General features: G+C 25.3%; 1 protein-coding gene across 4 annotated transcripts in view; it reads left to right on the top strand.

Moving 5' to 3' along the window:
- The window catches only part of LOC111690323 (GTPase-activating protein skywalker), a 70,267-nt gene that overhangs the window by 21,760 nt on the left and 20,941 nt on the right, over window positions 1-27,566 (top strand). For all 4 annotated transcript variants that reach the window (XM_046945242.1, XM_023452792.2, XM_046945238.1 and 1 more), the window contains exon 3: window positions 8,372-9,005. In XM_046945242.1, the coding sequence (XP_046801198.1) occupies window positions 8,858-9,005 (148 nt within the window). In that variant the 5' untranslated portion in view covers window positions 8,372-8,857. The remainder of the gene's footprint in view (window positions 1-8,371; window positions 9,006-27,566) is intronic.

Raw genomic sequence — 27,566 nt, 5'->3', positions numbered from 1 at the left:
AAACCCTTGTTAATCAACACAAATGCAATTGAAAAAATTTTCCAGACTAGAAATTTGTGCAGTAGGGTGGTGTCACTTCCTTTAGAAGTAATAGATTTATTATTTGAACATATAATTTTCTTTGGCTTATGGATTATAAGGTCAAATTTATATATATATATATACATTTGATTAGTCTTTTCACTAGGTTATAGACTAGTCTATTGATTACACTATTGATTACTATAATACAATAGTCCTTGTACTAGTCTATTAACTAGTCCTTGAAGTAGTATCTTAACTAGTCATTTGACCATGACCTAGTCTATGGACTGATCTTTTTACTTCTATAAAGTTTCTGTATCTGGTATTGACGTATGACGTGTCATAATGTCCATGAACGTAATGACACTTTCAAAAATGTCACAATGTCTATGAGCAAAATGACAATGTCCATGGAATCCAAAATGTAACATAGGGCAAATTTAGGAGCAATACTTTTTGGGATAAGAGTTTCTCCTTTTTAAATTCTAAACAAATTACATTTTGGGTTTTAAAGTGTCACAATGTCCATGGACAATTTGAACACTATGACAGTTTTGGTGTGTCATATCGTCAATAGACATTATGTCACTAGACGTTATGACACGTCGCCAAAAGAATGCAGGATTTTCTTTTGGCGCCACATTACTTCTTTCTCTTTGTGGCTATATATACTTTTCTGTCGGCAATATACATATTTCCAAGGGGATTAAGTTTTTTTTTGCTAAATTCTTGTGTTTTCGTTAAATCTGAAACTATTGAAAATTCACATTTCAGTGCTTTTGCAATATGAATTGTTGTTATTGTGGATGAACGTGATGTCAAACAGTAGTAAGTCTGCGGTTGTATCTACCAATCAAGCAGTTGACATGAGCATTTACTATTCATTATACGTTTTCAGTGACTGTTTAAACTGACAGTGTTTTTTTTTGAAGAATATATAATTTTAAAATTTCTTATATTTAGAAAAATTAAGTCATGAATTTATAATATTATAAAGATGGTAAGCACCATACATTACCAAATGCTCATATATATGCGGCATCTCCTGTATCAGTCCTCGTATTCGGCAGCTTTGAACGACATTCATAGAGACGCAATAAATTCCGCGGTTACAGGATAAAGCATGAATGTCGTACTTGGAGGTCGCCCACCGCCCATAGCAGAAACGGAAGAAAACCTGCCGCAGAAAACAAGAGTAGTTCTGCCACAACTAAAATCGGGATGGAGCAACAGTCTTAATGCCTACAGGTCACGTATAGACCGTGCCGTCCCCAACGAATGTCCTGCATGTGTTCTGGGTCCTCATGATACCCATCACATATTCAACTGCTCAGCCAACCCTACTTCACTCTGTCCAATGAATTTATGAACGCAACTAGTTGAAGTAGCCCAATTTTTAGGCCTGGACATTGATGTAGAACCCCCAAATTAGATTATTGTATAGATTTAGCTGTTACAACAACAACAACCAAATGCATTATTTTGAAATTTATTGATTTTATATCAGTAGTGCTATTAAATAAAGATCGAAGCTAGTGTAAACATTTCAGTAAAACAAGGAAAAACTATACTTATAAATATTTTCGAAATCTAGGAAGAAAACCGCAAAATGAAAAGCAAAAAAAAACAACAGAAACAACCTTAAAAATTCCAAGAAATAAAGTTTTTTTAGTTTGTGTAAAAATAACAGCAAACAATTTTGAACAAAGCCCAGTTAATCATTAACAAAGGAACATAAGCAGGAAAAAATCGTGTACTACATCAGCAATACAATTACATAAGAGTAAAATTTGCAATTTTTGTGTTTAAACATGAATGCTTCAGTAAACTTGCATGTGTGCATGAAGTTAATTTTTTTTCAAATACAAAATAATATGAAAAAAACTGTTTAATTACTTGTTTAAATTATAAACAATGGGGAATTGTGAAAAAATGTTTGTGTCTTAAAGTTGATTAAAAATTTACTAACTCAGGTTTTGATATAGAAAAATAATAGAAATTGAAAAAACTATGTTTGCTAGGCTTACAAACGTAGCTAACATTTTGCTAAAATAAAGTGTTGCAAATTTACAATACTGAAAACTGTTGCAAAGACATTTTGAATGGCTGCAAGAACTTTCGATGACTAAATTTAAGATGTTATTTTTGTGCTTTGTAACTCTTGCAAATATGCTGCAGAACTATGTTTGCTAGACTTGCAAACGTAGCTAACATTTAGCTAAGCTAAAGTGTTGCAAATTAATAACACTGAAAACTGTTGCAAAGACATTTTGAATGTCTGCAAAAACTTTTGATGACTCAATTTTAGATGTTATTTCTGTGTTAAATTTAAAACTATATTATTTTCGTTACTCTTGCAAATATGCTACAGACAAGGTTGTATCATGCTACAGAACCTTAGTGGTAATTTATAATCAATAATGTGGACTGGGTTCTGTTAGTTATCACTAAAATATATACATATTTTTTTTAAATATTACCAATCAACAACAATTTGTAACCTATATTTTCTTGAAAAAAAAAAACATATTTTATTTTTAATTTTTAATAATTGATAATAAATTAATTTAAACTGTCAACATATGTACGTACAATATTTTCATTTAATTTCAATTATTTGTTTTTTTTTGCTTCTTTTGCAAAATAATCAGTTTGTGTCAACTTTTGACACATGTGAATGAAATGTTACAAATTGCGGTGGGTGTTTTTTTTTTGAAATAAAACTTATTAAATATTTAAAACTACAAACTATTGTTGTTGAACAAAGATTATCAACAAAGTTGTTGTGATTATGATTGAAATGACTGAACAAAAGGGAAATGTGAAATTGTTACAAAGTGTCATTAATATTTAAAAATAAAAAGTTTTTAACAATTAACACCTGTTGATGGATTATTGCTAAAGGTAGTTGTTAAATAAAAATACAAAAGAAAAATATAACAAAGCAGGGTTGTGTAGTCTCGTGAAAATTTGGATCTGTTGTCGCAGTATCGATTTATTATTGTTATTATTATGATGATTGCGAGTCATTGAACTTTGTGGTTTTAATTGTACAGATTGTCTTTTGTGTTTATAAAAATATTATTTAAATATTTACAAAATATTATTATTGAAATTTTTACAAAAAATAAAAGAGTTCACATTATGTCTCCTGTTGCGATGTTTTATTTTTATACATATATAGAAAAATATTATTCGGACTTTAAAGGAGAAGGAACCAAATCACTTTAAAATTGAAAACAATTGCAAATTGTGTTAGAACTGACAAATAAGTAAATTAGAGAAAACATTTTACTGTCTTTTTATTGCAAAAACTGAAATTTGTTTTAAAATAATAAAATTGTGACTTAAATTATGTTGTACGACAACTTAGGTTTATAAAACTGTTTTGACATTTCACAGCCAAATAAGAATTTGCCGACAAACACTTAAATTGGAATACAAATTATATAATTTTAGATTTAAATAAGTTTTTAGAGGCTCTAACTACAGTGATAGGCAATATATTTTATAGATAAAGCAGAAGGGACGAGCCAATCAAAAACTTGTACTACACAAAAACATACTTTTCAATAACTATTACATACCGTCTGCATTACTTAGAACGAGTCTAGTAATGACTTTTTACATTTTTTAACATAATATTCTGAAATTCTAATGTGATAGATAAGTTTTAAGACCAAAGAAAGAAATGCATTTAATACCATCCATTGACTAAATATTAGCATAGAGCTACGTCTTGAGATTCGTATTTACGGTAAACTTTTATTAAAAACTCTAGTTTTTACTGCAACAAGTATTTATTGCAAATTTTAATTTAAAATTTAAACAACTAATTACAGCAAATTAGTTGAAATAACTAAAATATAAAATTAACATTGTTTAAATAATTTTGAAACCAGTCTCTGCTGGTGCCTTTAACAAATTTATATTCTTAACGGAAAACCCAATAAACAACACAGGGTAAAAGTTATAAAAATTATTAGACTCTTGAGCAGTTGTAATTGTATTATTTTTCAAGAAGTCTGTCCCAGCAACTTACTTTTCAATAACTATTACATACCGTCTGCATTACTTAGAAGGAGTCTAGTGATGACTTACAAACAATATATTGTGTGAGTAATTACTTATTAGTTATTGCTTTACTTATTGCTTTACTTATTGCTTTACTCCTTAATTGCATGCGATCGTAGTAAGTGCTTACGTAATTTCCTATTTGTATGCGAACATGATAAATTTTAGTTTTTAACTCCTTTATTTTTGTGGGTGTTTTATTGGGCAAAGTAATTTTTCGCAAATTATAATGCTTGAGTTATTGCTTTCAAATTCATCTCTATTAGAGATAAATCCTTGTATTTATTGAAACAATGTCAAACGTTTCAAAAACGTTATTTCTCTTTAAATCAAATCATTATCAAATATATATTCAAATCTATGAGTTTGCTGGGTTAATACCCTTGTAGTGTGATTCGTTTAGTATATAAATCTTGTAAATTATTGTTATTAACTTAATTAAATTGTTATTGAATACTTGAATTAACATTTGATTCATTTCATATGTAAATAAATATTTCACTAAACAATTTATGTTTTTTCTCATTGAAGAATTTAACTTTTTTGTATTTTTGTTACAAGTTTTTTAGCGGCCGGTGGTTTTTTTTTAGTTTGCGGCTAAAGTTGTGCCTCTGGTTTATTACATAAAAAATTTACACTAACCGCCACGTTTAATTAGCAAACGAGTATAATAGACCTGCTTTCAAATAATAGATTTATTAAAATAGCTAATAATTTTGCTGCAAATATTTTAAAACATTTTTTATACTTTTAAGATATTTAAAATTTTTTTAAGAACATACCTAATGTGCATGTTCACGCATGTTTATGCTACAAATAGGTGTCAATTTTCATATTATGTATTTCAAATATTTTAATTTTGTAGTTTTTTTTCATTGCTGCTGTCTCTCAAGTGTCTACAGTTAATTTTAAATGACTCTTTAATGACATTTAACAGACTTAATTGGATTTTACAAGCCACCGTGTTTGAAACTTATATACTAAGTATAAAAAATGTTGCAAATTGTTTAAATAACACACCTAGAACAATTGTCATATTAAGTTTTTTACGTACCATCTATTTACATCTGATATCGGCAAAGAGTTTTTCTATTAGCTCTCTTAATCTCTTGACCGCTTACCCAGAAGACTGTTATTATATAACTTTCGGCCGATATTTGATTGAAATATAAATTCTAAAATATAAAATAAATCTCTGTAGTTTTTTGTTTCAACAACTTTTTTTGCATTTAATTCTATTTAAACACTCTATTTCACAGCCCAGTGACTGCTTTTTATTGTATTAATTTATGTTGAGAATTTCAAATTATGTTGTTATTGTTAAATTAACAAAATGACAACAGTTCAGTATACATAATTTATTTACATAAAACAGGTCACTATATTTTTTTTTTCTTTTTTCGATGGCATAAATGATAAATAAATAAAAATATTACAACATAGAACAAAAGCTAAACAATAGAAGCATTATTGTAAATTTAACATACATACATATATTTTGGAGTATTAGGGTGGCATTATTATTGGAAATGTTCGAAAATAGCGAATGTAAAGATAAGTAATGGTTTGTAAATCACATTAGAAATCTAATTTAGAATCTTGATTATATTTTCAGCCATCACTCTAATGCAGATGTAGATTGTCTAGAATTGTGTTAATTTTTTCACTATCTTCTCATCTATTTCTGTTGTAGTATGTAACGTTTAATAAATATTTATCATTTTTTTTAGCTATATTATAAAATATAGCTAGTTATTAAAAAAATCATCTGTATGACAAAAAGAAAAAAAAAATTAAAAGTTGTATTATTTATAATTTTTGTGTTTCCACGATTGGTATAAAACTATAACAAATTTCACTAAATTTAAAAATTTTCATTAAAAATTTAAATTTTCACTAAAAATTACAATTTTATTAAAAACTTTTTCTCCTCACACTTATATTTATGTCAATCAAATATGATTAACTTTTTTCGCTCTAATGGTTTTTCTAAACTATTTGCAACTGCAATGAGTTTATTTTTCTTGAATAAATATTTAATTGGTTTAATTACATATTTAATTATTTACAAGTAAACAGGGTCAATTCTAGTTAGGAAAGAAAAAAAAACACCCATAATTGAATTTTTCATTTAAATAAATAACAACAAATAGTATGTATAAGCCAATATTCATATTCATAAATGTTAAATTAACATCTGCTAAGTTTCAAAGAAAATATTTTGACAAGTGGGTTTTTTTCAAATTCTTTAAATTAAGTAATTTCTTTTTTTTTTGAGTATTACTCACCTTCATAAATGAATCACACTTTTTTATCTTTGATAGTTAGTGTGTAGTGCGTGTACTTAAGCAAGTAATTACAAATATATATTTTTTTAATGAAACACACCTTTGAAAAAAGTTGAATATTTTGACGTGTTGAATTTAATTTGTTAATACTATCTTTAAAAAAAGTACCTTATGGTCTCAACATTCTAAACTACATCATAAATTTTAATTTATTTAAAGCTCCCCATGTTATGACATGACATAAATAATATTCCCTTTAACTAGAATTGTATGATATATTTATTTTATTTTTTTTTATTTAAATCATAAATCAATTAATATTTATCATATTTGTTTTTAAATGAACTTGTCAAGTTGTGTTAAATTATCCCATGATGAAGAAAAAAAAACTATTTTTTTTCTAATAGATTTTACTACTTTGCTAGTTATGGCGCACACATAACTGAACAATAAATATAATTGAATTATAACAAATTAATTAAATTATAAATGGTTAAAAACAATTAACAAGAAAATAAATTAAAGAAAACAAAAAATATTAAATAAAGAAATTGAAAAGAATGAAATCTGAGAAATATTTCAAGTTTTATTTTTATAGTTTATACTTTTTAATATTTTTTTTTAATATTTATTACAAATATTTTCCAACAAATTGATTTGCCTTGATTTTTAAAACAGAATTGTGTTTATTTTTACATTGAAATATTTTGTTTTAATTATTTTGTAAATATTTCTCCTTAAATTATTTTCTTTATTTCTTATAGATAATTTCTATAAGTTTATGGCATTTTTAAGAAAATTATTTTATTTTAAGTTGCATTGATTAAAAAATGAAATAAAAATACTTTAAATGTTTTTGATTTGCGGTAAAAATTACGTAAATTATTACACGTGTAAATTAAATTAACAAAATATATTTTTAGTTAAAATGCTTAAGTCGTTGTAATCATTTATTAGTTTTAAATATAATTTAATTGTTAATATTTTATTGTATAATTTTATATCTACTGGTTGTATCATATGGTTAACCAAGCATTACTAAAAAGGGTATTCCATTAAGACTGCTTTCGATTATAATTTGTAATTTTTTTTATATAAATTATGTAGTTTTATGTTTTGAGAATATCGTTATTGGTAGTACATTTACAAGGGTTGTAAATATGCTACTATTTATTTAAACGATATAATATAAAATGTAGTTCAACAATTTATAGGAAAGATTTTCTTTAAATCTTGTGAAAATTAGTCTTGCATATTTACAAGCCTATAGTTTGCTATTCATAAATAGGGAAATTTTCTCTCATAAAAGAAATATAGATAATATTTTGTATTAAAAAAAATAGAAAATTTATTATAACAAAACATTTTGTCCCTAAATATATGGCCAACACTGTTTATATTGGGCTTAGTTTCGCATTAGAGGAAAATCCAAAAAATGTGAAAAATTCATTAAATCTGTAATCAATTTTTCCTAAATCATTAAAAATTAAAAATAAATCCATAACAAAAATCATTTCCAATACGATGTGTTTTTATCAATCAATTTTGAATTAAGTACTTATTTATCATTTATTTATTTTCTTAAATTAAAATTTAAATGAATGATTTTGTTTTTTTTTTTTGGCCTCTAAACTGAAATGAGTTTATTTTTCTTTTACATTTTTTTTTGCTCGATATAATTTTTGTTTTTCAATTCGCTCAAGTGCCAATATACATAATTCATGTTTATTTAAAATTTTCAACACTTTTATATTCTACAATCTCTCTGATTTTCATCAAAAGATTGAAAAAAAAAAACACAATAAAAAGTTTGTTGTTTCAGATAAATTATTTTCTATTTTTTTAATTTGCTATTTTTGCCATAAAAATAATATTGAACAATAATGAAAAAAAGAAAAATACACAAATCAACGAAAATCAATTAATATCTGTTTATGATTATAATCAAATTTTGTTAATTTTTTTTCCAATTCTTTTAATTACAGATACATTTTTCAACACAACTCGTGATTTTGTTTTTTGAAGAATCAGCAGCTGGTGGTGAAAAGAAATTTTGAAATTTATTTGAATTTATTGTGGACTACCATGAGTTTAAATTTCAATAAGTTTGTGGTTTTAAAAAGGAAATGAATTCAGTCAAGCATCATCGTATTGGAGTATTTTTATCTCCAACAAAAGTTAAATAAAATTTTAAAACAAAAATTACGCAAAATTATTAAAAAAAAATTGTTACGTACAATTAAATTATAAAAAAAATTATAAATTTTTTCTTCTAGTCATACAAAATATTACAAAAATTTAGTAAATTAAACAACGAGTACTAAACATAATATTTTTAGTGTTAAATTTAAAATATATTTCAAAAAATATAACGCGTTTTCAAATCTTTGTAATCGTGTGTTTAACGTGGAATTTAAAGTGTGCGTAATATTCATTCGGTTTATAAAGAGAAATATTTATATTTATATATAATGCCTTATAATCGTGATACGGCTTCAGCTCAGGCTGATAAATTAAGCGGTATTGAGGAGGAGAGCGACTTGTATGAGGGATTTGCTCCACATGTTGAAACTTCGGAAATTAAGGTGCTGGATTTCTATAATTTACCAAAGTCAACAGGTAAGTCTTGAAATTTTGTAACAATTAATTTATTTATCTAAGTTATAATTCTAAATATTTTTATGTTATTTTTAAAAGAAAACTGAAATTTTGAAATCTGAGATTTTGTCATTTTATAAACTACACGACCTAGACTGAAAGGTCATTCTATAACCCTGGGGCCTTCAAATGTTTGCTTTCAAAATGTTAATAAATAAAAAAACTTTGCTCCAAAACCTTGCATTAAATGAAGTTCAAATTCAATTTGTTTTTCTGTTTCAATTAAAGGTTTTATGTTGTTTGTTTAATTGTTTTTTGCCTAAAATATTCTGTGAATTTATTTACTCCGAATGCATAAATTTGCAAATATAAATTTTGTTAAAAATAAAAGAAGAATCATCATTAAACATGTCAACCTTCACTGAACATTTGACGGAACACTAACCCTTAAAAACCAGTGGTTCCCTAGCTTTTCATTTTACTGATACTTTACAAAAAGTACGAGAAGAAAAGTTAATGAAATTGTTTTATTTTAATCAACTTTCTATATATTCACATTAAAGAATACCATTCGGCGCATTTGTAGAGCCGTTACCACGACCTACTACTTGGGAACCTGAACCCTTGTCCCAAACTAATAAAAATGTACGTAAATTTAAACAAAAAATATATGATGAAAGCATTTGTGCGAAAATTTAATTATGGCGCTATCAACATTTTTGTAAATTGCATTTAAACAAGGTCACTTTTTTCAGAATTTGTTTTTTTTTTTTAACAAATGACAAAAACAAAACTGTTCCAACCAAATGACAACAGTAAGTGTAGAAAAAAAAGGAAAGCAAACAATTTGGACAACATATTTTTATTGTGCGAAAGTAAAAATTTTTCACACATATTAATAAAACGTTGTATTTTACATGATTCATCAGATATTTCGACGTACCACCACCCATTGTGAGCTTAAATCGTAAATTCTGCAGATTGTTGTGTTTTTTCAAAGAAATAACGAGCAATAAACTACATATTTTATGAGTATTGTTTTTAAGTACATTTTTAAATACCCAGCAAACAGTTCATGTCCCAAGAAGTCATAAGGATTTTAAATATTTATTAATAATTATAAAACTTGTTTTACTCAGACATATATTATGTTTAAGGGCGTTATTAAGAAAGAGGGCGTGGTCTTTTTAAAGATGAATATCTTTTTACTTGAACTATTTGTTCTTTAGTCAAAAGCTTTTATATTCTCATAAATTATACATTTTACTTTTAAGTCATTATTTCTTTAAATTCAATTTAGAGCAAATAATTTGTTGCAAAAACTTTTTGCTGGGTTACTTTTACAGCAAAAGTAAACATTGTTTTTTTCGTGTACATAAATTTTCATTTTCGACACTTTCGTTTAAAATTTTAATGTCTTTTTTATTTCTGTAAAAATTAACAAATTTTAATGACAATATTCACGTGTGTGCTGTGAAAACTGAAAGTGAGTAAAATGGACACTAGAGTGACACAACTTTTAAATGTATGTACATATATAGATATATTAGATAACCTTAGGAAAGAATCTGTTAATGTGGGAAAGAAATTTTTTTATTTCTAAATTAATTATCTGCATAAGTTTAAGATTTTGAATATAAAAACAGAGGAAAATAAAAATTCTCCATAAAAGTTCGGCTTCGGGGGTAATGATTACTAAATGTAATTCACAACATGGTCAATTACAATTACTTGTAATGTGTAATTGAGGAATAACCAATAACGATTATTTGTAATTGTAATTTAAGTTTTTCCAATTACTTGTATTTGTAATTAAAGTTTTGCCAATTACAATTGTTTTATATATTATAAATGTCTTAAATAATATTAACATTAATAAGGGGAATACACATTGTTAATGCAAAAGACCAAAAAAATCTATCTACAACATTGACATAACAAAATTATTTTCGCTTCTTCGAAAACAATTAAACATCACTTCCACATAAGTTAATACGCCCTAGGCAATTAACTACAAATGCTATTCAACAAAGTGATGTTAAGGTAATGCATTAAATAACTACATCAACTACATTATTTATAGCCAACACTTAACTTTGTTAAATTTTGAAAAGTTTTGAATTAGTAGTTATCTGTATTTATATTCATTAGAGAGATGATATAAAGTCGAATAGAATTCGATTTTCTGAATCTAACCTATTCAATAAAAAAATTTTAATTTAGAATATTTAAAATCTCAAAGATGGGCTACAAAATAAAAATATGTTGGCCTTTGTAGAAACCTGTGAATATCTGAATCTTCAGCACGTTTACATATCTTTCAACAGTTTTCATTGGTAAGGTTATTTTTTACTTATGAATAAATATAAACAACACTTAAAATTAAACAAATTTAACATTTTTAAAACAACAAATTCTCGTACCTTTACAAAAACAAATAAAAAAATTGTTTATTTCCTAACATAATTGTTTATAATAATTATTTTTTATTGCAATGGAAATTATAAAATATTATATTTAAGATTGAAATAAATTATATTCTTCGTTATTTAAAAAGAAAAGTAACATAATATTTTTGTTGGCATTTGGCCAAAAATATAAGATAAGTGTAGAAAATTGACCAAAAATGAACAACTGAAACACACAAATTTTGGCCTAAATTATGGCATTAAATTGTTTTAAAATGAGCAATATGTAAGAACAGAAGAAAATAATAACCAAGCAATTATAATTGATAATTAAACTCAAAAGAAGACGCCGCCAAATGAACAACAACGCCTGCTAGTCCGCCCGAAATAATGCGGTTCAAATACAAATCTTTTGCTATTACCCTCTCAAGGTCAATGTTTTCAAATTAACAAAATCTCTTAGATATTTTTGAAAAATTTTTAACAACAAACCATTTTTTAAGTTAAAACTAAGTAAATACTAAAAAATTTAATTGTTTCTATTATAAATATAAAAATCTGAACAATTTGCGTAAGCAAATCAAATATTTAATATAAGAAAATTAAACACGCAAAAGAAAAATGAATAAATAATTGTTATATTTTTTGCTTAAGTGGTTTATTTTTTATGTTCTTTTTGAAAAAAATATTTATTAATTTTTAAGATTTTAAAAATAATATTTTGTTTTGGTTTAAATATTATTTTTTGGCATAAATTTGGAATTCTTGTTGATTTTTTTTTATTATTTTTTTTATATTAAAAATTTATTAAATATTTGAAATTTATCCAAAATTTTATATCAATCATTTTCAATTTATTTTTTCTTTAAAATCAAATATTTTATATTCCCGTTGCCAAAAAAAACAAATTTCTAATAGTTTGTGTTAGCAGAAATGTTTATTTTTATAGTTTTTAATTTTACTACTTGACTTGAAAGGGTTTTCTTATGGCCAAATGCTGAAATTAATGTTCAATTCAATTGAATATTACTTGTTGTTTTAAATTTATTCTAATTCAATTTGATTCGAAGACGTAATAAAAGCAATGTAGATTTTTAATGTAATTTTTGTTGCTTTTTAAATTTAAATGGAATTTTTAATGCATAAATAAAAATAATAATGTTGAACAGATGTTAAGTTTTTTGATTTATTGTTGTTGAAAAAAAAATTATAAAAAATATTTTAAAAATAAAGAAAAACTAAAAATAACAAAGTTTAACTTGTGGTAATGAACTTTTATGATGACATATTTGCATAGATCACGATCTTAGTGATATTTTGTGTACTTTTTTGACATTTGATTGACACTGACACATAGTTTGTTTTAGTATAAAGTCACTAATTTTATTCATCTTAAAGCTTTTGAATTAAATAATTCATATTATTTGATGAATTCATTTTATAACTTTTTAACAAAAGAAAATTGAGAAAACTTTGCTTTATCGGTTTAGACGATATATTGAGCAAATTCACTGAGAAATTCTGTACTAATAAATAGACTATATAATATACTAATTAATAGACTCGTTTATAGACTAGTTAATGGACAAGTTAAGTCAATGGACTTTTCCATAGACTTATCAGACTTTTAATTATTAGATTATTGATCAGATGATAGATTAAAGACTAATCTATTGATTACTTTTTATAAATGAACTGTTTGATAAAAGTTAGTAACATTTCAAAATAACAATTTTCCATGCCTGATACATTGTTTGGTTTTGCAAGAGACAAAAAGAAGAATAATTGTTTTATAAATTAGAAAAATTCTGAAACATTCTGCTCGAATTAAAAGTCCTCCGTTCTTTTTTTATTTAATTCTTTTTTTATTTAATTCCCTAGGTTAAATATTCTATGATTTAGTTGAGTTTAATTTTATTCATCCAACCACATTTTATCTCTATAAATATATACATTGTATTTTAATTTTTTTTATTATTTTTCCAACAAGTTTACGCCTCTATTTTTACCCTGTCATATGGCACGAGTTAGTTTTTGCAGTTGAATAATTTGGTTTTTTTGTTTAAATATTTGTTTGTTTGTCATGTTTAAATGACAAGTCACACGGGATTTTTTCTTAGTATGTATGATATTTGAAAAAAAAAAACACTAGGAAAATTTTGAATAAAATTAAATTTATTCAAAAATCGATTTTTTTTTAATTTTACTTCAAGAGGGCTTATTATTTTCGGAAACACTTATCGTCTGCATTCATTTATTTTAATTGAACAGATACATACCAAATGAAAACAAAAAAAGTCAAAAAGTAAGATGAACTGTTTATAGCACGAACCAAAATTTCAAACCGGATACCCTTCTTATCAATAATGATTGACACTTTTCCTTATTCAAATCATATGGAGTGTTAACCTCTAATACGTCATGTATATCGTTCTTAGCGCTGCTGCTTCTAACAGCTGTCGTAAAGGTCAAAAACCACTTCAGTATCTATGAGTAGTTAGTAACTTGTTAATTGCAATTTTTTTGTGTTTCTAAGTTGTTCTTTTTGAAGTGTTTACATTGTTTTTTTTTTAACAACAAAACATACAAATTTATTTATGTTTATATTTATAGATACTGATATTTTTTTAGATAGAATATGTTGTTGTTATTTTTTTCTAACAAACAAATAAATTAAAAAACGTTACTGATAAAGATTTGTGTTATAGTTTCTGCATTTTTATTTAATAAAAATGAAAATAAAGATAATTTTATTGGTGGCCAGTGTTACCAGACTTGGTGTTTTAGTGAATAGAAATTTTAGTGCGGAGGGATTAGGAATTGGATTTTCTATAAAAAATATGCATGTCCACTGAAAAGTCTACTTCTGTCACATAGCGTCACGAAACGTTAATACGTTATATCCATTTCGTTAGATCAGTTACCTATTTTTTGCTAACCTATACATTATTTATGTAGATTTCCTAAGTTTAAGACAGTTCATAAAGACTAATATGATGTGATAAAATGGTTAATAGACTCAGAAATTGATTAAGGCGGGTGTAGGAATTCCAGCAAAAACTTTCATTACCAGGTAAGGGGTTAAAACGCTGAAATGAATTACACAATAGCACAATAATGTCATTATTCTAACATGATGATATCATTTTAGACAAGTACAGATAAGGGGTTAAAATGCTTAAATGAATTACACAATAGCAGTTTATGTCATTATTTTAACATGGTGATGTCATTAGAGAGACAAGTACTTACCACAATCGCTTATAAGTAATTAAAAAAATCAGTCATTCTAAAGCGTATATACAACTACTACTATATCTTCGCTCAGAAGTTGACTAATGAATTGGAATGTATTTGTATAAGAAATTATTTATAAGACATTATAGTTATCTATGTTATCAGAACGATATGTAGTAGTCATTGAAAAGTATGTTAAAAGGTAAGTGGTTACAATCCAAGTCCTTACTTTTAAGTTTTAAATAAATTTAATGTGTTGAGAATTCAGAATTAAAAATTTTACATTTAACAAGTAGGAAAGTATAGTCGGGCATGGCCGACCATATAATACCCTACACCATGAGTATATTTTTAAAATTTTTACTTTTTATAAAATTTTTATTTTTTGTAAAGAAACTTTTATGTTGAATATTACCATAATGCCAAAATATTTAAGCCATTTATTGATAAAAAACTAAAATTTCTAAATAAGGCTTTATATAGGTCAAATATGGGCCGATCCTCGGTAAATTTGGGAAAAGGATATATTTCTAAATAACAGTTAGTTTTGTTGAGTTTCATTGCGATACAAATGGTTACAAGTCAATTTTAGACGTTTAAGTCATTTTTTGAAGGGGGGTTTGTATGGGGGCTAGGGTCAAATATAGGCCGATCCTTACGAAAATCTGCAGCATCATTTATACTTATACAAAACTTATTTGTGCCAATTTTTAGAGAGATAGCAGAATATTTGACGTAATTATAGCATAAAAAGTTCAAATCGGGAGGTACGGTTGTATGGGGGCTAGGTGAAATAATGGACCGATTTGAACCATTTTCAATAGGCTTCGTCCTTGTGCCAAAAAACATGCTTGGTCCAAATTTCATCAAATTATCTTGAAAATTGCGGCCTGTACCTTGCGCACAAGGTTTACATGGACAGCCAGCCAGCCGGACAGACGGACGGACGGACATGTCTTAATCGACTCAAAAAATGATTCTGAATCGATCGGTATACTTTAAGGTGGGTATTGGACCAATATTTTTGTATGTTACAAACATCAGCACAAACGTATAATACCCTCCCCACTATAGTGGTGTAGGGTATAAAAATGTCATAAAATTAAGATAATTTTATTTTATATCTCGTATAATTTTTCTATGATCCTAAAAATATGCTTTAAACATCACGAAAGTAATGTCACAATTATAGTAATTAGTCAACATGTTGCTGGTTAAAAATGTTTATAAACTAGTTAAACATGTATCGTAGAGTATAGCAAACTGTTTTTTTATTTTCTTTATTTGTTTTGAATTTATTTTTAAATGCAAACAAAATAAATTCAAATAATAAAAGCAATTTGATAAACAAAATACAAAATCGTGCGATAAATTAGAAACCACATTTACTATATACATATATTTTATATGCATACATATCTTCTAAACAATTAATTTAATAAATAAAATATGTTATAAGTTTTTCATATTAAATAATAATATATTAATATTTTTTATTAAATGTTTGCGATTTTTTAACAGTTGTAGTTAATTTTTTTAACCAGTTAAAAAGCGGTTTATTTAATAAAATCGTTGCTACAAATTTACAAAGTTTGTTTACATTAATTACTTTGGCATTTATTGGGCATAAAAAATTAAATGATTAATAAACAAACATTTAAATATACATAAAAAATTTTAAAAGATTAAAATTAAAGAACATATGTATAAAGCGCAAATAAATTTAAACAAAATCTCCATGCAGTAATTTGTATTTATATATTTTTATGAGATTTTTAATAAATGTTTGTTTTAGCACATTTTAAAAACATTTTAACAATTATAACTGCAATTAAATAGCTAACACAAACTAAGTTATTGGAATATTTCCAACAAGTAGATCATGTGATCGATTTTTGGGGGATAAGAACAGATTCTAGTTCACTAGAGTCAAGAGATGTGACAGTTCACAAAAATTGGTTTTAAATTAGATTTAAGTTTATTATAGAAATTTTTAAGAAGTTTTGAATGAAAAACTTGACGATCTGTGAGACTCAGTGTATTTTTTTATAGAAAATTTTACGATTCCTTATGATCAGTAAATTTTTGATAGAAAACCTTACGATCAGTAAAACTTTACGTTTTCTATAGAAAAGTTCAATGTATTTTCTTTAAAGTATTGGGAGTTCAGTAAGGTTTCTAAAAAAAATCTAAATAACTTTAATTTATGATCAGTGAATTTTCTATAGGATATGAACTGTATAAATTTCAATGAAATCAAATATTAGTGTGCGTTTTCATTTTATCCGAGTACTTCTTACATCCTTAAGAAAATTTAATTTACAATCAATGATTTTTTTTCTATATAAAACTTTACGATCACTGATCTTCAATTTAAACTTATTTCTAAGAAATAAGTACAGTTTTATAGTACATATTATGTTCTCTATTTTCTACGCCTTAATTTCCTTTAATGTTTTCCTGTCTAGACAATTATCATCTTTCATGTGCCAATAATACTTTACAAATCTGTTTTGTTTACTTATAATAAAAGTACATATACCAGTACATTTGTAATCTAGAAATATATTCTACTCCTGCATCTGAAAGATACGACTCGCGTTGAATTCATTTACTCGTTTTAATTTATTCTTTTGCAATAATGAACTTTAATCATTTTACTAAACAATTATAAGCTTCCGTAGGTAATAAAAAATAACAATAATAGCTTAAAAATAATAAAAGAAATACATAAATTTCAAATAAAAATTTAACTTTTCTTATTCTAACAATTGCAAGATTATAATAATACCTATAACAGACGAATTAATGGTACTCTATAAAAAGAAATTTATTTAAATTATATGGCGTTAAGTTTTTTAATTTTAATTTAATTTCAAATTCTTTATTTCAATGACCTAGCCTATATAGGCCATAATCGGTTATAAATTTCTACTTATGAATAGATTACATAAAATTTTTTTTAAATTTTCTTGAAATTATTTTCAAATGTAATAAGTTTGTAGGTAGACTTTTCTCTGCCACTGTTTATTACTTGCTGTGATTGTTTTCTTTAGCTTAATTACTCATTTAACTAGCAAAAATATGTAACTAATGAATTAGTTGTAAAACGAGTATGAGAAAACAAAACAAACTAGGAAGTTATAAATTCCACAGTACAGTACAATAATCTATTAGTTTACATTTAATATTGTTTATTACAACCATCTGAGATATAGTAGTATTGTCGTGGGTAATTAGAGACAATGAGATTAATTATAAATCCCCGCTTTTAACATAAGTAAGGATTTGTTATTATTTTAATAATATAAACAAACATAATTGTCTTTATTTTTGTAAATGTTTTCCTTAAAAAATTTTCAATAATGTATAGTTTTTATTTATGTTTATTTAAAAAAACCTAATTCTATCGCTATTGGCTTTCATAAAAAATTCCATATGTTGTTGTTTTCATTGTTATTTTTTTGTTTTTCTCATTCTATGCAAAATAGTTTTGAACTTTGCTCTACATTGTGCTGAGGTGCCATAGAGTCTCTCATATTTTTTATTACTTACATAAAAAGTAAACATTTTAGCAAAAAATTTTATTTTTATTCAGATTAGTTTTTTTTGTGGTTTTGTGTGTATGTACAATTTAGTTATGGGTTTAATTAGCTATTCGATTTGAATTATTTAAACTTAAATTTATAAAAGCTATACTTTAACGGTATGGAATATTCCTTAAAAAGTAAAATTTTAGTTTAGTCATTACGATCAGTGAGTTTTTAATATAAAACATAAAGATCAGCATGTTTTCTACAGAAAACTCAAAGATCAGAATGTTCTCTATATGCAAAAATTTAACGATCAATGTGTTGCAAGAAATATTTACAATCAGTACGTCTTCTGTAGAAAACTTGATGATCAGTATGTTTTATATAAAAAAAAAACTTATTGATCACTGTGTTTTCTAGAAAAACACATATTGATCAATGTGTTTTCTATAGAAAACATAACGATCAATGTGTTTTCTATAGAAAACAACGATCAATGTGTTTTCTATAGAAAACATAACGATCAATGTGTTTTCTATAGAAAACATAACGATCAATGTGTTTTCTATAGAATACTTAGCGATCAGTGTGTTTTCTTTAGAAAACTTAACGATCAATGTGTTTTCTATAGAACACTCAACGATAGAGTGTTTCCTTTAAAAAACTCAACGATCAATGCGTTTTCTATTGGCAACATATTGATTAGTGTGTTTTCTATAGAAAACTTAATGATCACTGAGTTTTCTCTAGACTACTTAAAGAGTTTCTAGAAATAAGTAAGATCTTTACAATCCGTGTATTTTTTTGTATTAAACTTGACGATATATTTTACACGATCTGTGTGTTTTCTATACCAAATTTAACTATAGGTGTGTTTTGTATAAACTTTCCTTAAATTAACGATTGTTTAAAAAATTACGATCGTTAAATTTTCTTAAAAAAATAGTTCATTGATTTTAAATAAAAGTTTTCTATTAAAAATATAAACGATCTTTAATATTTCAATAAAAAACTTATCGATCAATATGTTTTGTAATTTTAATACCAATAACAATCCAAGTAGCGTGTTGTTATATTCGTTTCAACCTTTTTCAAAAGTTCTTGTTTTCCTTTTTGTTGTTGTTTTGTTGTGAATAATGATAACAAAATAAAAAAAATCGCATTAAAAAAGAAGCAGTCAGAATCGTTGACACAACACATTCATATGTTAATTTATTTTAATATTATTTTTTTCGTATTTTGTATTCCATATGGGTTTTCTTCAGTACTACAAAAATAAATCAAGTAAACAAAAATTAAAGCTTTCAAAAAGCTTTCTAACAATTGTGGTGCCAAAACTCACAGATTATTTATTCTCTTCGCTTGCTTCTCTCTTTTTTTGTATTAATAATAACTGCATTTATTTAAGCGTTTTTTTCGTGCTATTGTGTTGATCTACATTAGATACCTAATAGATAGAAAAAAAGTGCTGTGATTTGATATAAACAAAATGTACAAAATGCTTAATTATAAAAAAACTAATCGAAAGATGTTTTCTAACAATTGAACGAACATTTAAAAGTTTACTATTATTTTTTACTCATATATTTTCATTATCATCGGTTTATTCTCAAATGCATACAAGTCAGTTTCATTTGATATTTTGTGCTGTTTAGAAGTGTGTAATTTTTTTATTTGCCTTTTTTTCTCTTTAAACGATTTAATTATCTAAAAAGATTTGTAAACATAAGACATTATATTATACTTATTTGTCTATAATAGTGTTTTAAATTTATTTTGCTCAAATTGATGTATAACTTATAAGAACTTTTATTTAAGCTGAAAAAAGTGTGTGAAATTAAATATTTGGTCGTGCGTTAAACCGGTTTAAATAATACGTTTAAAAAATTTAATTAAATATATCTTAAACTAAATATAATGTGATTAAAACAAATATTTTTTAGTATAAAAATGCAATAAAAATGTATCATACCAATACTTAGCAGCAACTTTGTAAATGGCTATTTAAATATTTAATTTTTTCTTTATTATTGATCTTTTTTGTATGCATACACATTTATATGAATATAAATTTCAACATTTATCGTTTTTTAAATGACGCAAAATGAGAACAAGAGAGAGAGAGAGTTATCTATTAAAATGCAAGAGTTACATCAGAGATGATTCTGATTTTTTGTTTTTAAAAAAAGTACTATAATTTTTAGTATGTGAGCACGTACTTTATAAGTAAGCATTCAGTTTGTTTATGTTTAAACCAGTTTTATTTAATAATTAAAAAACTTATTCCAAATCAATACTTTCTTTTTGTAAACTATGTTTAAGTGAATTTTTTATAAAAAAATTTAGTGGTTAGTGATTAATAGTGTTTTTAAAGAAAATATAATGATCAATAAGTAAGCTATCTATAGACAACTTAACGATCATAGATCCCTTTGACCGTTATATTTTTATTAGAAAGCAAAATGATTATTGAGTTTTATTGTAGAAAGCTGTGATTTTTGATCAGTCGTGATCAATGAGTTTTCTATACAGTACACTTAATTATTAATTGAGTTTCCTATAAAAACATTAATGATCAGTGAGTTTTTTCATTAAAAAAAATTGATATTGCATTTTGTGTAGAAAACTTAATAGTCCTTAAAAGAAAACTTAAGGATCAGTTTCTTGAGCTAACTTTATGATCAGAAAACTTAAAGATCAGTGAGATTTATATAGAAAGCCAAATGATCTGTAAATTGCATTTAGAAATTATAATAACTGATCATTTCTATAGAATCTAATGATCATTTAGTTATCATTAAAAATATAAACATTTTTAATTGAAAATTCTAAGATGTTTGTGTTTACTATAGAAATCTCACAAAAATTAAAAAAATTTAATTAAAATATCGAACATAAGTTTGAAAAATTCACTTACTGGTCTTTGGAAAGTTATTACTAAGTATTATCTGATAAATTTGGCAATCAGTGAGTTTTTTCTCAAAAAATATTAAAATTGAGAGAGTCTAATTGCCAAAAATAAAAAAATAACAAAATGTACTTTTTATATTTAGTACCAAATGTGAAATTTCTTAAGTACACCAAAGATTGTATCCCTTGCAATGCATCAATGAAGTCCAAATCGTTTACAACGATGAAAAGAGATATTTTACGTATATTAGGGTGGAGCTGTTTTTAAAAAGCCAGACAATTGGTACATATTTTTAACTTAAAGTTTATATAATTTTATAATAAGATCAAAGATAACTAAAGTGATTTGACAACAAAATTTAGTTTTCCACCAAAGATCTGCCGAATGACATAACGGAAGGAAGGCAACATGCATTTATTTTGATCCACCCTAATGTAAAATGAGATAAAAGTAAAATATGCGTGTAGTCATGCACTTTGCTTTTGTAGTTTTTGTTTCTGTTTTCTTTCTATACATATTGATGTTTTTTACTCCCTGCAATTACGTACGTGTGTACGTTAATTATCGCACGATTTTCTCTCTATTATTGTTTTATTTTTGTTTAGTTATTGTGCTTTACTTTTAATACATTCTATAAATATCCATTCAATTGTTTCAAATATATGTATAAATCATCTGTTACATGTGTATGTATAAATGTTGTACGTACGTATGAGTATTAGTATTTGTATTATGTGTTCAATTATCAATTATAATCATCGTCATCTCAGCATGATATTGATTTTACTCAGAGATATTTTCATACAATCTGTTATGATTTAATGCATAATGTTGTTGCTTTTGTTGTTGTTTTTTTACATTTTAATGTCAATTGTTTTTGTTGCTTTTAATTGACAAACAAGTGGATTTTTCTTAACTTTGTCAGCTGCGGTTGTTGTTGCTATAATTTAACGTCTCGTGCTGAAAATGACTTATTGGTGATTTTTTATATTTAATTTTTGCACACATTATTTTAGTTAATTTTGTATTTTTTTGTTACATTTTTGGTTTTAAGAGACTGTGTAATTTTTATGAATGTGTTCTCATTTTTCATTTTTTTGTACAAACAATGATCTTTACTTTCAATTGCGTTCAATGATCGTTTATTATGCATTTTTTACACACACATATGTATTTATATTTATGGCAAGTTACCCTACACTAAGGATTTGATTTCAGTTGAAATGTAAAAATTTCATTATTAAGAATGCTTTTGTATGCAAAAATTTCTCAACTTTGAATCCGGTATAAGAACATTTTTATTATACAATATTTTAGTAGGTTTTTTTGTTATTGATCTTTCGAGAAACGTATTTGTTTTGACCCATGTATCATCATAGTTTTTTTAAAATTCTGAATTTATTTTTTTATTTACTTATTATTTTTACCATTTAACTAGTCTACGTTAGTGACATATAAAAATATATTTGACATTTATGATTATTAGATTTTGTTGTTAACTATTTATGAAAATATTTTATTTTCTTATTAGTATGTGGACTACAGTTTTCGAGACCTTTAGAAAAATAAAAGAAAAAGTAACGTATGTATTTATAAGTGACAAAGTACACAAAACTTGATTAAATTAAGCGCAATAAAAGTTATCAGAAAAGCAATAGACCAAATCGAAAAAAACATTAATTTTCTTTTATGACACATTTTTTTAAGTTCGAAAATTGTATAATACTTACTTGTATTGTGGTTTAAGGAATTGATAATTAGTTTTAAATTAAATTTTAAAGAAATATTTTCTTTTATAAATTGATTTAATTGACACCATTTAATTTTCTATGACAAATCATAAAGAAATTTGGCAAGTAAATAAATCTAATATTTTGTTAATATTTTTTCAGAAAAAGATATGATAAAGATGTTTTTCTAGAAAACCGAAGTTTTAAGAAAATCAGAGTTAAGACTTGAATAGAAAAAACGTAACGATCAGTAGTATCATAGGTCAGTGTATCTTATAAATGTAACGTAGAGATCAGTGAGTTTTCTATAGAAAGTTTATAAATCAATGAGTTTTCTTATGTTTGAAATAACAATTAATTGCAGAAAACTTGTTTATCTTTAATTAACCAGACTTATGAGATTTCTATAGAAAAACTTTTGTTTTGCAATTGTCGAAAGAAAAACCTTGATTAGTTCGATTAAAATTTGAAAACTTAATTGGTGTTTAGGCTCGTTCTGAAAACTATTTCATTCGGGCAGTAATTTTGTTATCGGTGAAATCGATAATGAGGTGATAAACCTTAAGTTAAAAATAGTTTTGCTAGTTTATATTAGTCCATGAGAACTTTTAATAGTTTTCACCTCATGGATTTCCCAAACTTGTAATTTGCGCTTGCAAATTATTTTTATTTAAATTCTGATTTTTTGCTCACGATTTTTTTATTGTATTCGTGTGCACAATCTTAATAAAATTGAGTTCAAAGAGAACTCGTAAAGCGAACTACGAACGCATAGTCATACCTTTGAATTGTGCTTACGGATTATTTTAAATTTCATTAAACTTTTTTGCGCTCGCAAAAAAGTTTATAACTTATTCGCGAATGATTTTTCAAGATTGTTATTTGTTAGATTCGCTATAGGCTTGTTCGAAGATTTCTCAGCATGCACCCTTTTTAGGGGTGTAGTCACAAATTCCTATTCTTAGGTTAAACATTTTATTTAATAACTGTTACGATATGCCGTGCCCATTTGAATTTTTGTTGGACATTCGTCAATCATGTTCGTCCAAGGACGATTCGTTAATTGAACATTCGTTGGTAATTCATTTTTTTAATATTTGTCATGATTGTTTAAACTTTTTGAGAGAACACTTTTAAAGATATACTACATATTTTAGACACTTTTAAATGTCCTCGGTGTCGTGCGACAGGAACCTATGTCTGATTTCTAAATTCCAAAAAAATTTATTATTTTGCCAAATTTTTATCTGATTATGATCAAAACCAACTTCTTGGTTTTAACGAAAATTTTATGTATTTTTTAAACTAGTTATTGACGCAAAACATTGTTAAATTTATATTATTATCCGTGATACATAAAAAAATCATTTTCAAACTTAGCCAAAAAATTAACAGCATCGTCAAAGAGCACTGCCAGCGATTTTCCACAATTTTTTTTGTGATTAATTTTAATAGATGCAATCATGCAAATAACTCGTGATACTGATACTTAAAGAAATAATAAGTAAAAATTTGATCATCTTTGGCATTGTTTTTTCAGGTTGCGACTGATCTTTTGGCATTGATTTAAAAAGGTGTGACGTAAAACAATATCGTTTTAATAGGATTGATTTGTTGAAATAAAAAAAAAAATAGAAAAATATTTGTTTGCGGTAGCAGTTTTAAAAAGTTTTTTTTTTGGCGTTTTGTGTTGAAAAAGTCATGTTTTGAGAAGTTGATTGAACGTATTAAGGGATCATATAAATACTTATCTCATTCTATTTGCTAAAATATTTTAAAGGAAAAAACTGAATTGCACTGGTTAATGTCATAACCATAACTAGATCTTCTAAAATATGTGGCTTTAATAGGGCATTACATATTGGTATATAATCCACCCCACAATGTCTAAATAATTACAGAAAACATCTGACTAAATCAGGAGCAAGCCATTTTTGGTAATTTTTTTAATATTTAAAGCACGTGCCTTAAAACTTTTCAAAGATCACTTAAGATCATTCTTCAAATGTCAACGAAAAACATGAAAAAAGCTGTGTCATACAGCCACCTGCTTTTTTACTAACACTCACTGTTCATAACAAGTGATTCAATATAATGAAAATACAAAGAAAAACAACAATTTTCTTTTTAAAATTTTTCTGGCCTCAAAAAATATGGAAATTTTCCCGAGCGTGTCAGAGCAATTTATTAATTTATTTTTTGCAGAAAAGAAAATTTTGTATGAATCACAAATAAATTAACAAAGATTATGGTGACAAATAGAATAAAAAAAAAAACAACAAAGTGTAAAAAAAAATGTGTGGAAATGTTTTTATTTAAATTTCATAATAATCTTTAATTCATTTCTTGGGAAATCCAAATTTGTTTTCGTTAATAAAAAAAAAACTATTTATTTGAAAAGACAAGAATAAAAATAAAATTCTTTTAAAATGATTTAATTTCGTTAAAATTAGAATTTATTTTCATTAAATTAATTGCAACAACACAACTCATTATAATATTTATAAATATACATAAGAAAATAATAGCAACAACTATAACAGCAAAAGAAAAATAAACAAAATTTCGTAATAAAATTAATTAGTTGTTTTTGTTGTGTAAATTTCTAGGTAAACGCGACACAACACGATTCAACATATGAAATTTATTTTCAATCAGAATTTCACATTTTACATTTAGTTAAGCTACAATGAACTCTGCTGTTGTTTAAGGCAATTGAAATTGTTATTTTTGTTTTGTTTTTTTTTTCATATATAATTGCAGCAAACACTTAACGTTAATAACAAAATAAATCAACTAAGTAGCCAAATAAATATATTTATTTAAACTTTTAACAATTTTTGGCACACGTTCTCGCTGCTGCACATTGTAATTGAACAAAATTCTCATGAAATTTTTTAAACAGTCACTATTTTGATAAGTGGTCGGTCAGTCACTGGCGGTCAGTCAACTAAACAAATTAGAGAACAAATTTCAAAATTTTAGCTTAAAAAAAATAATACGTCATGATAACCTTTTTGTCGACATGATTTTTTGACGAACAGATTGATGATGATGATGCCGATGGTGCATTTGACGCAATTTGTATAACACAAAATAAATAAGATACAAAAAATAGATTTGGCTAAAAATGTATGTTTAACCAAATAATTGAAAAAAAATGTTTAAATATTGTCAGTAAAATAACAACTACAAATCAAACTTATTTAGCGTGACCAAAAACATGTAGTAAACTGATATACTTATTTATCCAATGCATGAACAATCCATAATCATTTTGAATTCCTCTCTGCTCTCTGTTATAATAATTATGCTAGAGAGTATTAAGAAATTTAAATAAGGCACATGATAACAATATCTATAACTATTTGGTCATGAATTTCTAGGTTTTCTGTAGATATTAAGTTATTTTAAGCTTTATTTATAACATCAATTTGTTAAATCAATTATAAACCAATTGAGAATTAGTAATCTTCAATTTGATGATGACAAATCTGCAACAACCACACATGAGTACATGAGACAACAGTAATAAGTAATTTTATGTACACTATGGACACGAGAGGATTGAAATTTATTAACGCCATTTAGCTAGCAGAATATGTTAGCCAAATAGTACTTTTATTTGGTACTATTTATAACCTAAATGTTTAAGCTCTAAATTAGTTTTTATTTTTCAGTTCAGGAGAGAACCGTGTACATGATGTTCAAATAGAACCTTGATCTAATCCAGAATACCTTGATCTGGTTTTTGTTAAAGTAAAGATTTTTAATGTCTGAATGATAAAATATAAAAGGTACTCTATTTTTATGCCCTCTCTATTAAAACTCTCATACCGATTTGCTTGTTTTTTCACACTTGTTTTAAGTCACGTTGTTCAGTTTTTTTTATTTCGACCATTTAATTTGTTATGGTGTTAATTTCTTAAATATTAACCAAACACAATATGTTAATAATAATAATATATTTATTACGAATATAAATAATAAAAACACATGCAATTTTAATGCTTCAAAATTTTGTCTCCCATATTTGCAGGGAGACAAATTTGTGTATTTAAATAATAAATTTATAATTCAATTGTGTTAATTAAAAATGAAAATTTAATTAAATAAAAATAGAATATCGTGACTTTAAAAATAAAAATAAACATTTTGTTTTGTAATAAACACTCGCATATATTTTATAAGCCTTGTTAAATGCGTTCTATTAAAAATGTATTGACTTTATTGATCATATAGATATGATCAGCTGAAATGAATTTATTTTTTTTATTATAGATTTTAGTTTTCCTTAACACGAAACAATTAATTCATTAGTAATTGTTTAAAAGATGCCAGATATTGTTAATTTGTTCATTAATTTTACAACTAGAAAATTTGTAAATCATACCTGAGTGATTTTTAGGAGTAAAATAAAATCGATTTAATGACTTTAAAGATTTTAACATGCAATTGTTTTGTGTTCTCTTAACTATTCCGAAAATGTCGTTATGTAATAAGAGAAAATTATTGTAAAATAATTAATTAAGGTTTTTAGGAGAAATGATTTGTGACTTGTAAAAGAGCTTTTTTAAGAACGCTAGAACCAAAAATTCTAAAATTGTTGTTTTATCAGCATAAACTTCACGAATAGAGATACAAGCCGCAAGCCGCGCCGCAGCCGTCTTCTCTCGGCTCAAAAGCTTAAGTTGGTTTAAACGTAACCTCTAATAATGTTTGGAATCGCACTTATAAAGAGACAGATTTACACAGCAAATTTC

The sequence above is a fragment of the Lucilia cuprina genome, chromosome 2, assembly GCF_022045245.1.
Source record: "Lucilia cuprina isolate Lc7/37 chromosome 2, ASM2204524v1, whole genome shotgun sequence".
Classification (NCBI taxonomy): domain Eukaryota; kingdom Metazoa; phylum Arthropoda; class Insecta; order Diptera; family Calliphoridae; genus Lucilia; species Lucilia cuprina.
The sequence above is the reverse complement of the archived record's forward strand: the minus strand, read 5'-3'. Positions and strand labels throughout refer to the sequence as shown.